Source organism: Conger conger, chromosome 9, assembly GCF_963514075.1.
Source record: "Conger conger chromosome 9, fConCon1.1, whole genome shotgun sequence".
NCBI classification, from domain to species: Eukaryota; Metazoa; Chordata; class Actinopteri; order Anguilliformes; family Congridae; genus Conger; species Conger conger.
This window is the reverse complement of record NC_083768.1, coordinates 19,428,632-19,442,728: the sequence shown is the minus strand read 5'-3', so window position 1 is coordinate 19,442,728 and position 14,097 is coordinate 19,428,632. Positions and strand designations below refer to the sequence as shown.

General features: G+C 41.4%; 1 protein-coding gene across 1 annotated transcript; it reads right to left on the bottom strand.

The window, feature by feature from the left end:
* Positions 1-624: 624 nt before the first annotated feature.
* On the bottom strand, positions 625-12,226 carry LOC133137574 (protein asteroid homolog 1-like). The gene is made up of 7 exons (XM_061255906.1): positions 10,862-12,226; positions 10,254-10,443; positions 9,028-9,220; positions 8,464-8,596; positions 2,006-2,098; positions 1,609-1,732; positions 625-737 (listed from the first exon to the last, which is right to left on the bottom strand). Exons 1-7 carry the CDS (start codon positions 12,224-12,226, stop codon positions 625-627), a joined length of 2,211 nt encoding a protein of 736 aa, XP_061111890.1.
* Between the last annotated feature and the right edge of the window lie 1,871 nt (positions 12,227-14,097).

Here is a 14,097-nt window from a genome sequence, read left to right as displayed (position 1 = left end):
TCCTTCATGTGCCAATAATTCCGGAGTCCACTTGTTGATCATCAGCATCACAGTAGTCCAACAAGCCAATCGCCAACCTAGGTGAATATGCTGCCAGTCAAGGGATTAGCAGCCTAGAAGGGTAGGTTGCTAGTCATGGCAGGCAGGTCGCTAATCTAGCTGAGTGAGTTGCTAGTCTGGGAGAGTGGTCTGCTAGTCTAGGCAGGTGGGACGCTAGTCTGTAGTCCTGTAGCGTAATGGTTAAGGTAAATGACTGGGAGACGCAAGGTCGGTGGTTCTAATCCCGGTGTAGCCACAATAAGATCCGCATGGCCGTTGAGCCCTTGACCAAGGCCCTTAACCCTGTATTGCTCCAGGGGAGGATTGTCTGCTGCTTAGTCTAATCAACTGTACGTTGCTCTGGATAAGAGCGTCTGCCAAATGCCAATAATGTAATGTTATGTAATGTAATGAGTTGCTTTTCTAGGAGATTGGGTTACTAGTCCACGTGAGCTGCCAGCCTAGGAGAGTCAGTAGTCAGGCTCATATGCTGTCTCATTTGCCACTGCTCACTGCTGGCCCATCAGTCATCGGCACAGGCCTGTTAGTTGCCAGTGCTGGCTCATCAGTTGCAGTATCATTGGCTTACCGTGATAGGTAAATGGCCAGCCTCTGCCTCTCATGTGGGTGGATGGAGGTATCGGCTGGGGGATGGTTGGGTGGAGGTATAGGCTGGGGAGTGGTTGGGTGGGGGTAGGCTGGGAGGTGGGTTTAGGTGGGGGAGGAGCAGGGTGGGTGGTGTTTCACTCTGTCTCCTCCACAGAGCAGCAGCACAGCAAGCTCTTGAGGGCTTTCCACACCCTGCTGAAGAAGCTCCGGAAAGCTTTCTTCTTTCCCACCTCGGAGAAAAACAGGAGTGTCCCCTTATTGTTAATATCACTGTAAAACCTGAGAGTTCAGTGTAATCAAATGGGGGAAACAAATCTGAATCGTTTTAGTAGGTCAACTATCTATTCAAGTATTCACTGGTCCTCACATTTTAAGTTAAGTAATTAAGTTTGATCATAAATAGTAAAATAATACCATAGTAAAGTAATCATTCAAGGTTTGCAGACCATTTTCTGGATTCCCTTTGATCACACAATTTCTGGATTTAACTGAGCACCTGAGCTCTTCATCTGCAGCACACTGGATGAAGGTATGGTAGAGAACATAAGACCAAATTCAGGGGCCTCTAAAAAGTTCTGACCCATATGATAATTAATCAGGCAGTTCAGATTAATGACTTTAAGGTTACACAACACTTTCATGGAGAATAAACAAATAGGGTTTCCTGGGTTAAAACAGAGAAATACTGGATGGTAAATTCAGACACCCATTCACACACACCAACAGCGATTGGCAATCGGCTGTTTGCAAGGTACCAATCAGCTTGTTGCGATTTGGGGGTAAATGGGGGTTAGGAGTCATGCTCAGGGACACTTCGACACACCCTGAGTGGGGATTGAACCAAAAACCTTCTGATTACCAGACGACTGCACTTCCTCCTCAGCTAACGTCCCCCCCCCCCCAACATTATGGCGATCATTATGAAATGACTGAAATGAAAATGAAAGCACTGTGTCGTACTTACTACATCCTCCAACTCCATCGCATCCACCGCCACACCAGTGCTGAGGGCAGCCTCCTCTCCATGGCAGAGCTGGCTGGAGGCTTCTGCCTCAGCCACTGTGATGATGGTGTTGTGGGTCTCCTGCAGGACAGTTACATTACAGTTCTAGTCATTTAGCAGGTGCTTTTCTACAGAGCGACTTCACACATGACAAACAAGCCATTTTTGCAGATACTAATTAAGCAGTTGAGATTAAGGACTTTAAGGATTACACAACACTTTCATGGAGAATAAACAAATAGGGTTTCCTGGGTTAAAGCTGAGAAATACTGGATGGTAAATTCAGACACCCACTCACACACACCAACAGCGATCGGTGACCAGATGAAAATGAAAGTGCTGTACGGTACTTACTCCATCCTCCATCCCCACCACGTCCACCTCCAGCTCCAGATGTTCTTCGACAGTCGGCATGCATTCCACGAAAACATAACCGTGATCTTTAGTCTGCAGTATGACAAAAGCCAAGAGAAAACGAGATACATTACAGTGTGGACTAGGCTATGAACAGTTTTGTCCTTCGAGTAATATAGGCCCACTTATGGTCATTTTGGAGGGATTGCACTTCACCGTACGTTACGTTTCAATCAAAAAGCCCATAGGTTTTTTTTTGTTTTTTTGCCCATATAAAAACAAATTGGGACTGTCAGTTTAAATCTAAATTTAGAATGACAATATCTCTTTCGGAAAATTGTGCACTAAATTGTCTGGGGCTAGGCTACAGTAAACAGTTCGACAACATCTCCGAAAACAACAAAATATTTCGGTCAGAGACAAAATAAGCTAGGTGAACAAGAATTAATTAATATCTTTAAAAATAAATAGCTTACCTCTCGGATTCTGGCATGAATTCAATCGAATTTGGTTTCATATCCATATTGCCTTGATGCGTAGCTATGCGTATTAAAACGTGTTTAAACTGACCAGAACTTTTTAATGAGGATAGTTCCTTCCAAATTTCGTTTTATTTCTTGAACTCTGAAATGCACTACATTTTTATTTGTTGAATTATGTGGCCCCACAACCAATCAGAAGTTACCGTTACCGGTGGCTATTTCCATAGAAAGGGACATGGCGACGCAAAGATTAATATAATCGTGCATAATCAGGATGTAAATATCTTGGGGTTTTCATTGTTTTAGCCTATTTCATATCCAATTAATTTGTTTGTTGTTTTCATTTCACCAGTGCTCCATCGTTTTTAACTGCTCGATGATTTAATCTGTATGATTTGTTTAGATACTTACTTGTTTAGTGTGTTTATCTGTGTACCAAGAAATTTGACTCTGATTGGAAGATTTTATGAATTATGTGCTTTTCATGTAGAGAGACCAATGAAATAAACTATTTCATATTAAATTAGGCTATGCATAGCGTTAATATGAATACCACCAGATTGTATACATTTTATTTTCCAACGACAATAAATATTGAACACCCTGCGACAACCGGTAGGCCTAACCTATTTATTAAACTGGTATTATCATTTGGTTGTGCACTCATAAAGAGCAATGATGGATAAATAACTACTTATTATTTATAGTTACAAATACCAACCAGATAATAGCCGAGGCCTTCCATTCAGCAGCCTAGTCTGATGAAAAGCCACAGTAGGTAAAAGCGAAAGCTGAATAGCAATGTTGGTTACTGCAATCATCGGCCTTCTGCTGAATGTGCAACATAGGCAAGTACTTTTCCGTGAATTAATTCATTTATTTGATTTCATTTCATCTATTGTCCAGACGTGGAATGCATATGCTAGCAAACTGAAAATCCGGAGGTGAAACTCGCTTTGGGGATTTTCCAAAAATCATACTTTGTAAAAAAAAATATATATAAACAAATAAAGAGCAACATGTGAATAGCCTGAAAATAACGTTTGTTTTCCTTTAATACTATTTTTAAAAGCCACTTATCTCTTTCCTACGATCTTCTCGTTGGACTAAAAAATAATACCATTATTGTAAAACTTGATTTTCCAACATGTGAAGTGTACTTTATTAACCAAAGTCTCAAATTTTTCAAATAAAAAATCTAATACCCCTGAAGATGAGGGCCATGAGTCTTTAAGTTCTATTATTTGTGACTAGGTTAGAGAACACATTTGGAGAGATTTTTGACCATTCCTCCATTCCTTATATATAACTTATATAATACATTGAAAAAGAAATAGCCTACCGAGAGGATTCTGCTATAAAATCCGGTTCTAATATCCATCTTCTATTACTTATGTCCTGTCCTCTAGTATACTCAGCAGAATACTCGCCAAAGCAGGATTATTTGTATTTATTTAATTCTGAACTGAAAGGCATCTACTGTGACGTCACAGCCTAAACTCGATTTGAAATGTAAATACTGGAGAAATTACGTAAAGATGACTGGTGGTGCGTCACTGAGTGTAATTTAAACCAATCATTCGGGACCCTCAAAATGTTTCAAATAAAAATGTTTCAAATAGAATGGGACCTAATAGTAATTTAGTGTGCTTGAGTAGTTTACCAGATAGAGTCTGGAGACTGAGATGGCTATTCCAGAACATGTAGGTTGTTTTCACTCAACCATTTCTGTGTAGATTTGGTGCATGTTTGGAGCCATTGCCCGCTGGACAATCTTCCTGTCCCAGCTTCCTAGCAGAGACAACCAGATTGACTGCTGAAAATTCCTGGTACTTTGTTGAATTCAATGTATGCTATTGATTAAACAGTGTCCCTGGACCACTGGCAGCAAAATATCCCCAAAACATCCCCCCACCCCCACCTCCATATTTGACAGTATGTATGAGGTGCTTCTCCTTGTATGCATTCCATTTTGCCGCCAAACATTCAATGCTGGTCTCATCTCACTCTCTTCTGGGCATAATTCCAATGAGGCTTGGCAAACTCAAGATGCTTTGTTTATTGTGCTCAGTAAGAGCTGTCTTTGTGCCACCCTTCCAAAGAGTTTGCGCAAAGACAGCATGGAGGTGCCATTTTATGTTTTGCTTTAGATTTGGTGGCCCCAAGACACAAACAATGTCTGCAATTCTTACTGCGATCCTTGGGTTACTCATGGCCTCCCTCACCATCTTGCCATGTCGGTGGGGATAATATGCACTTGCATCCTCTTCCTGGCAAGTCTGCAACCATTCCATATGGTTTGTATTCCTTTGTATTATTGCCCTTTCAGTGCTAAGTGGTATGTTTAACTGTTTGTGACCAACTTGTGATGGTCAATATAGTTCTTTTTGATTGAGATTAACAAAATGAAAGTAAAATTGTATTGCCAATTTCACTTTGTTTCATTTTATCTTAAATAATTGTTAAGGGAGCGAATAATTTGGACATTATGCTTTGCTGCCTCACAGCAAGGAGGTCCTGGGTTTGAATCCCGGTCGGCCGTGGCCTCCCTGTGTGGAGTTTACATGTTTTGCATGTTCCCCTCGTGTTTGCGTGGGTTTCCTCCGGGGTACTCCGATTTCCTCCCACAGTGCAGGTTAGGCTGATTGGAGAGTCTAAATTGCCCGTGGTTATGAGTGTGTGAGTGAATGGTGTGTGTGCCCTGTGATGGACTGGCAACCTGTCCAGGGTGTATTCCTGCCCCCCTGCAACCCTGTTCAGGATAAGCGTGTTAAGATACTGGATGGAAGTAGCCTTAGAGTTATGGTGCGTTGTGTGTGCAGAGATGCTCTTCTGCATACCACTGTTGTCATGTGTGGTTGTATGTGTTACTGTGACCAGTAATTTGACCAGTCTGGTCATTCTCCTCTGACATCTCTCATTTTCAAGGCGTTTCTGTTTTACTGGATTTTTTTAATGCACCATTCTTTGCAAACCCCGGAGATTAGTATGTGTGAAAATCCCAGGTGATCAGCAGTTTCTGAGATACTCACACCATCCTGTCTGCCACCAACAATCATTCCAGGGTCACTTAGATTACATTTTCCCCATTCTGATGGTTGATGTGAAGATTAACTGAAGCTCCTGACCCGTATCTACAAGATTGTGTGCACTGCACTGCCGCCAGATAGATAATCACATGAATAAGTAGGTGTAATAAAGTAAAAATGTTCCTAATTAAGTGCTTGGTGAGTGTAGATGGATTGGAAATAAACCCAGAATAAAATACAACTACGAGGCCAGATGGAAAGAAATTGAGTGGACAGTAAGAGAGGAGGTACAAGTTAATGCAAGAATTGGGAGATACCACATTATTGAACGAGCTATCAGATAGAGATAATCAAGGTAAAACTGTGTTAAAAAAAAAAAGAAATTAAAAGATAAATGCAATTTACATAACCAAGACCACCTTAGGTACCTACAAATAAAATAATACATTAACAAGACAATTATAGTATAAAATAATAACAGAAAATAAAATAATCATATCTTGCATATCTCATGGCATAGAGGTGGACCATGCCCAAAAATATTTAAAAATTATATTTAGGCTTCCTGCAGTTGAAATCAGAAAACACCCTCAATATAAAAGAACAATTGGAAGTGGTGGATAATTGAAGCAATGTCAACAGAGGGGTTTATGTAGACAACTGTGGAAAAAAACAACCTCTCCTACTTTTTCTTTACCCCCGCACAGAATATTTTTTTCACAAATAAACATGATTGCTGGAGACTTACGTGAGAGAAAAAAAAGCAAATCAGTCTTGTATTTTGCAGTTGCCCCTACGTGGCTCAATTTGAATGAAGATCCATGGTGTCCTGCCTGGAAATACAAAATTGTATGTCTTTCATAGAAAAATACCTTTGGAATAATGTATTTAGGGAAGTTGGAGGAGCTTGAGTAGAGACATTCGTTATAAAATACCTTGTTTGATTAGCTGTGATTGAAAGCTTATATTTTCTTAATCTCAACAAAACAAAGTTCTGTAGAGGGCACTGTTGTGCTTAAAAATGGTATGGCAGATTACGATCGGGGAAGGAATGAAGCCCATTTGTTGTATTTTATTATGGAGCCTGGAGGAGGATTTAAAAAAAATGTATCCATTCAATGACCTATACATTATTTGAGATTTAGGCTTATGGTTGGCACAAAGATTGACGCAGATCAATGAATCTATGCAGAAATGAAGCAGAATATGACCATGCATTTATTGTAAACATACATTTATTCTGCTTCTAATTTACATATCAGATGGACAGCCAATCTATAACCCTTCCAATATTTTATGACCAAATGCTTATACTTTGCTTATACCAAAGTACTTCCAAAGGGTATTAGATTGTATTGACCCCAAGTTATATATTTTCACATCATATCCATGTGAAATTCTTTTCATCATTTCAAGCTGCAAAGCGCTTCAGCTCCAAATGCCACAGCAGCTCACATTGTGTCTGGACTGACTGACAGCTGTACAGATTGACCTGAGGTTTGCAGGTGAGAGTGCTTTTGTGCTATTAACAGACACAGTGCCTATCCACCTGGGACTCACAGTGGAACAGTACAGAGGCAGTCCCTGTTGGGTAAATCCCATTCTCTAAGCACTGTATCATGCATATGAACTACACTAACAATCGTAAGCTCATCACACAGTGCCATTGTCCGGGCATGGGACATGGGTGTGACTAACAATTATTGTGGCTGTAATTATCAGGTTCTCCACCAGATGTGCGAAGCACTACAACTTCCATGAACAGTTATTCATTGGGTGCCACCTGTTACTATGTTTAACTTAAATCCAGCAGAAAGAATTCACAGCAGCATAATCTAAAGCAATATAAATCAAGCTTTTATTTACAGTTAATTCACATCATTATTGGCACTCCTGACTGGCAATGCACAATAAATAATATCATTATTGAGAGAATCTCAAAATGCCAACATGAAAAATACTTTAATGTTTCAATGGAACCAACCAAAATCAAAAAATAATTTAATAAAAAATAGATTTCACCAAAATCAAGGTTTCATCATTTTTGGCACCTCTGGTTTAGTACTGGGTGCATCCACTGCTGGCAAGGACAACGGTGTGGAGTCTTTTCCTGTAATGCTGCAATACCTGCATATTATATGTCTATAATGCACACCTACCATCCAGACGACAGTGTACATGTGGTATTAAAAAGTATATCGTAATGCCTTGCCAAAGTAAACTCTTTCCAGCTATGCTATTAAAATGTGTTTTTAGGTACTGTTATGTACGGCACTGAGGACTCGGACGCAGACCAGGGGATAATCTAAAAACGTTGCAATTTATTCCGAGTTCAAGAGCCAAGAGAACCAAGACAATGCCAAAAGCAGAAAGCAAAAGAATAGTCGAGTAAACGGGCAAAAGGTCAAAAATCCAGTAAAGCAAAGGCCGAACGTACAAAAGGCAAAACAAAACATGTAAAACACACGTCTCCAGATTCGGGAGTAGACATTTGCATAGATTGAAAACCCGAAACTACCGTAAACACCCGAATAGTGGGACATGCAGACAGGGGAGTGACTTGGCTGGTAAACATTCAGACGCAGCCATAACAAGGGATCACAAATGAGAAACTATAATGGAAAACAATAACCAAGGATGTATGATAATGAATATATAACAAGAATAAACATAAATAGAAGCAGGACAGATACAGAAACATTACAGGTACAGTGCAAATGGGCAAGCATTTCCTGAGCTGTAATTACAAATGGAATGCCACTATGTGTCCTGTCTCCTCCTAAAACAGTGACATTAAAAATGAGTGCTACCTACTCTTCATCAGCATCATCATCTAGTACAGCGTACTTGTTGGGGGAGAAAAACTTCTGTGTCGCTCCAACACCCTGATCTAATTACTGGCATTCTCCCTCTTTGTGGACTGGGCCTTGAAAAAGTCAGCACCCACAGAGCGCTGCACCGCCACTTGGATGTCCATGTAGAGCTGTGCAGGAAAGGGGGCTCCCATCAGCAGGTCCTCTGGGGTACTGCCCCACTTCATCTCCACCACAGCACCGTGCACGAATGTCCCACTGTACAGCCTGTCCCAAGAGAGACACGAAAGTCTGCATGACCTGGGCACGAGCGAATTCACGTCTTCACTCAGAAGACCTGAACTGCTCTTGATTATTATTTATTATTATTTTAATATTATTATTATTATTTGTAAAATTGTCAAAAACAAGTGTGGTTTGTTTATCATTTTCTTTTACCTGACACTTTCACAAATAATGTTAGTGAATAGCTAATAGAACTTCATGGGACAACACTTCTGGAATTCTAGGATTTGTGTAATTAATGATTCACTAAAATTATTTGTGAAAGTATCAGGTAAGAAAATAACAAACAGGCCATACTTGTTTTTGACAATTTGAGCTTTCATGTTTCTCCTGACTACTTCTCCTGGAATATTGTTTTATCTGAAAGGGTAAACAGCCCTTTGTGAGAAAGGGCACAGTCAGGCATTCTGTACCAGGCACACTCTGGCTCTGGAAGTGGACAGCAGAGCAGCTGGTTCAGGTAGATGCTTATCCACAGGCAGGATTGCCACTGGCTGTAAGCATGGGCCACATCCAAATCAGGCCCTCTCCTCTCATTCGCTCTGACCCGTAGCCTGCCCAGCCTATTACAGACTGCCCTCACGCCTGGGTACTCAGCCGCTGGGCCTAGAGGGAGAGAGTTGTGTTGACCATTACCGATGATGTAACACCACCCGTCTGGGCATCAGTGACTGTCATTACTGTCAGTGACATCAGTTCAGATGAGCCATTGAGCTTCCTACAGAACTCTGAAATCAACATAACTGTGAAATCAACCAATGCTGCACTAAGGGAGACAAGGAACAAAGGCAAAAAACAAACAGCACGGGAGTCATGCTATTGCATTGGGTACATTATTTCCATACCATTGTGGAATGTATGCAGCATTATACATATACAGTTCAATGTACACATAACAAAATGTGTAACCAACTACAGATGTGGTTGTATCTTAGTGTATATGATACATTTTGTTCTACAGATGACAGACTGTTCACTAGTGCCAATGATAACTTAAACTGATATAGATAAAATGTATGTCCAGGCACAGTTAACAGAATGCACTGTCCCAATATAAGTTACACAATGCATGCACTATTGGTTCTGAATCTTGCTTCTGGGGTATCAATTTGTGGGCTGGTTTTCATTCCAACCACGAGTGCAATCCCAGAACTTTTTCTTAATTACACTTAAAGGCAAGCTGAAATGAAAATGTACTTTTTCCTCAATTTAATAAATTCTTCATACCCATACAAACACATCTTAGTGTATAATACATGGCAAAGTGTTTTTCATCCACTTCCTGGAAAACTAGATTTTACAAGATTTGATGTGATCGTGTGCCTGTGTATGTCGATAAAATGTTGTTCCCTACAGCTTCAGGTTCCCCCTACATCTGGACAAAGGGAGACCTTCTGCTCGTGAGCCCCTCACCCTCCCTGATGATTTTAGAACTACCCCATCCACTGATGCTTTTAAAGCCTTTTTTTTTGCCAACAGGCCTTGCTTTTAAAATCTATAAAATCTGCTGGAAAGATTTGCCACCGCAAATGAGAAGCGCTATATAAATTGAATTTATTATTATTATTAAATAATAATACAAAAAATACAGTAATCCCTAGCATATATGAGGGACAGTATGCCTTACAATTTGCTGTACCTCTCTGGCTGCCTCCAAGTCTGCAGAGTTCTCCATACACAATGCCCAGCAGCAGAGCCTGGACCATCTGCAGGTTAGGTTTGGGCTTGGAGCTGCTTAGCCAGTAGCAGGTAACACACACAGGTAAATTGAGGTGGGGGCGATCGGCTATAGTAATGGACTCGTCTGCTCCCAGAGTCTCCAGGAGAACCTGGAGTCGGACAGGTAAAGGCACCTACAAAACAAGTGATTACATGAAACATAGTCAAGCAAACAGAAGTGATTTGGATCTCTCCATCATTCATATGGTATGATGCAAATTAATACAATATCTTTGGGCATCAAATTTAGGTCAAGGGGTTTAATGCCTAGTTATTGAGTACTGCAAGGAGAGAGAACATTGAGAGAAATGTCCTTTGGCTCTGAGGTGAGAGCAATAAACTCAAATTCTCACATCGTAAGAATGGTACTACTCAGCTGGAATAACTGGTTAACTGTGCGGATGAGGAAGGATGTGCAATAAGGCTGAATTTGAACTAAATGCTCATTAAAGGACCCACATAGTATTTTTTGAAGAAGGTGTGAAGGGCTCAAAAAGCTTCACTGACACAATGACTAAGCGTAGCTACCTCATTCAGTTTCTCCAGAGGCAGCTGCTGGATCCCACTTGGAAGAATGGCGTCAATGGAGGCTCCCTGGAATTTGAGACCCTGCCTGTCAAACTCCTGCACATGGTAAAGCGGGCTGCCCTCGGTTGGATTTGTGGTCTCTCCCTGCTCGCTGCCTTGCCCCTGGAGAAGCTTCCTATTCCCATCCAGAAGCAGGCCATAGAAGACCTGGCGGATTGGCAGGGAGGTTGTGTGGCTGCTGGGAAGCTGGCAGTTCTCCACCTGCACTCCCAGTATGGTTTTCTGCAGCACCAGGACGTCAAGAATGAAAGAGGGCAAGTGGCCCCTGGACAGTCTATCCAGCAGCCATTCGGGCAAGTGTCTCACAGGCTCCGGGAGGTTGGCTGGTGTGTAGTATTTTGCCAGGTTGTCCACTGAAGCTCCGTGCATGAAGTACTGCGCCAGGTTGCTGTGGGAGACTTTGTACTCCTGCATTCCGGAGATTATATCCTGAGTGATATCCTGGGCACTGTCTCGGACAAGAACTTCATCCATCGCTTCCTCCAGCCCAGGGAATTGGGACAGCCAATGGAGCAGACCATCAATGCGGGCGTGCATCCACCAGTGTGCAGGCTGGGCCACTTGCGAGAAGTTAACCCGGCTGAAAAACGCATCCATGGACCTTGGGCTGGTGTAGTCATTGCCAACAATCACCGCAAAGAGAGGGAGCAGCTCTTTGTTCATGTTATTGAAGCAGGCACAGAAATTGTTGATGGAGAAATGGGAGACTGGAATGTACCTTTCCTTGGTCTCCTGGCACATGCTGATGTTGTGCCACTCGAAAAACTCGTATGGGAGGTACCCACCCTTCAAGTCGAAGATATAGAAATCACTGTCCTTGCTTAGCACTGCACAGTTCCACTTATTGGCCAAGCAGGCAACCTCTTGGTCAGCCTCAAACATGCAGTAGATAAAGGGGACATTAAGGCTGGACAGCTTCTGTCTGAAGACCGCTCTGGAGAGGAGTGTGAAGGGAGAAACTTGGGACTGCCTTGCCTTCCCACTTGACATCTTGCTAGCCAACTCGATCCTGCCCTGGACTCGCTCTTTTAGTCTTGGAAATTTCTTGCCACTGTAATCAATCGCCCCATCCATCACGACAAAGGGCTTTATGTTGCAGGTGGTAAGGGAATCAAAGAATTGTTGGATGATGTTTGCGAAGGATTCATAGTCTCCCCCGTGCCGCTGGTCCAAGCCTGATTTGACGTGAAAGTTGCAGAGCAAGCTGTTTCCATCAATTACAAGTTTGGTGTTTTTTAGCTTTCGTTCCTCATAAAACTGTTTCTTATTTCCTTCAATGTAACTTGTGAGTGCTCTCACACCCATGGTTTCTGCTAGGTGCAAGGTGCAAGGTTATTATATACAGCCTCCACCAGCAAATATAAAACATATTCCTCATAGCTACGGTAGCTACCCCTGGGCCCATCTGTCTGCATGCACAAAACCCCTGTGCAGAACCCATAGCTCCTTGTTGTTGTTTTGAACCATCCTATGACTCATATTAAGGCCATGAGTCCCAGCTGACTGGAGCAGCCACCTGTTTGACTCCTGAACAGAGACAGAAACACACCAGCAGACGACTAGCATGAAAGCAGATGATGATAAAGTTCAATTCACTGGCATTTTACTGCACAGATCACAAGGTACTTGAAAATACTTCTGGACCTTATTACCTTGAGATGATGTCCTGATTTATGTACAACTGGTCAATCTGTTTTAATCAAGTTCAAATATACAGTATTTTTCGATTAAAGACTCTGGAATTTAACTTGAGTATTTCTTCATATGGAATATTTAGAGGGTCAAGATGGGCTCATGCTGTTAAAGATACTGTTGCATGTATGCAAAAAAAGTTATTTAGATTATAATGTTGCAATTAAAAAGGAAGGCTGTATAATGATTGGGTAAGGAACGACGTTAGCAAGAACAGTCCATTTGTCTTTTGTTATGGAGCCTGGAGGAGAATGTATTTAATTGGTCACACTTTACAATATTATTTGAAGCATTCGCATTAACTAATGTATAGTGGGCTCCAATTATTGGCACCCCTGACTGGCAGTGCACAAAAAATAAAATATTAAATTGAGACAAACTCAAAATGCCGACATGAAAAAGACTGTACTTTATCAATGTTTCAATGGAACCTAGCAAAATCGAATTTTCCTTTAATAAAAAATAGATCTCACCAAAATCAAGGTTCATTATTGACATCCCTAGTTTAGTACTGGGTGCATCCACCTCTGGCAAGGATCACAGCATTGGGTCTTTTCCTTGACATGGTTACACTCACGCATATTTTGGCTGATTTCATCCAAAAATACTTAATGCGTGTGAAGCCAGGAGATATAGTGGCCACCCCCAGACAGCCCTTGGCCACCCCAGTAAAAAAATCCTAGAACTGATTATAGCAACCCGCTTCTTGTATGTGAGTGGCATGGTGATTTGAAAACTTGAAAGTTATTAACAAATCTGTGTTTTAGCACGCTTTTTTCACAAAAGTGTTTTTCGATGAACTGATGATGACTCCACATGTACGCCATTTAAATCACTGTCTTGTGGGTTATAAAGCAGTATAGTTTTGGCACATTTCACTAGCAAACAGAGACTGTGAGCCATGCAGGAGTACAGCTATAGCACAGCCGGGGCATGCTATTATAAATGCATCAGCAACAACAGCTTTCACGATAACGTTGTATATTCCACGTACAATTACATTATCGTATTTACCTCTCGCTCTTATCCATTTCTTCCCGGGTATTCATTTACATATTAATGTTGCCATATGTGGTTAGTCAAGACAAAATATAGACCATTACTACAAGACAATTATCAGATGAAACGGTACGAATGCTGGATTCACCAACCTTTGACTTTATTAAAACAAATAATTTTCCAGTCTGTTTCCTGACAATTCGGACGCTGTTTCAACCTGCCCCATAGATGTTTCAAGTTCTATTTTGCTTTTTTAAAAATGTAACATAAACTTTTATGACTAAAAAGTTGAAAGTTGAGATGTTTAATTTATATATATGGTCTATCACAGTAAGCCAATGATAAAAGCAACTGATGAGCCAGCACCGATGACTCACAGGCCTGTGCCGACCACTAATGAGCCAGCAGTGGGAATGAGAGACAGCACGAGCCAGGCTACTGACTCTCCTTGGCTGGCTTGGCTGGCAGCTCACTCACGTGGACTC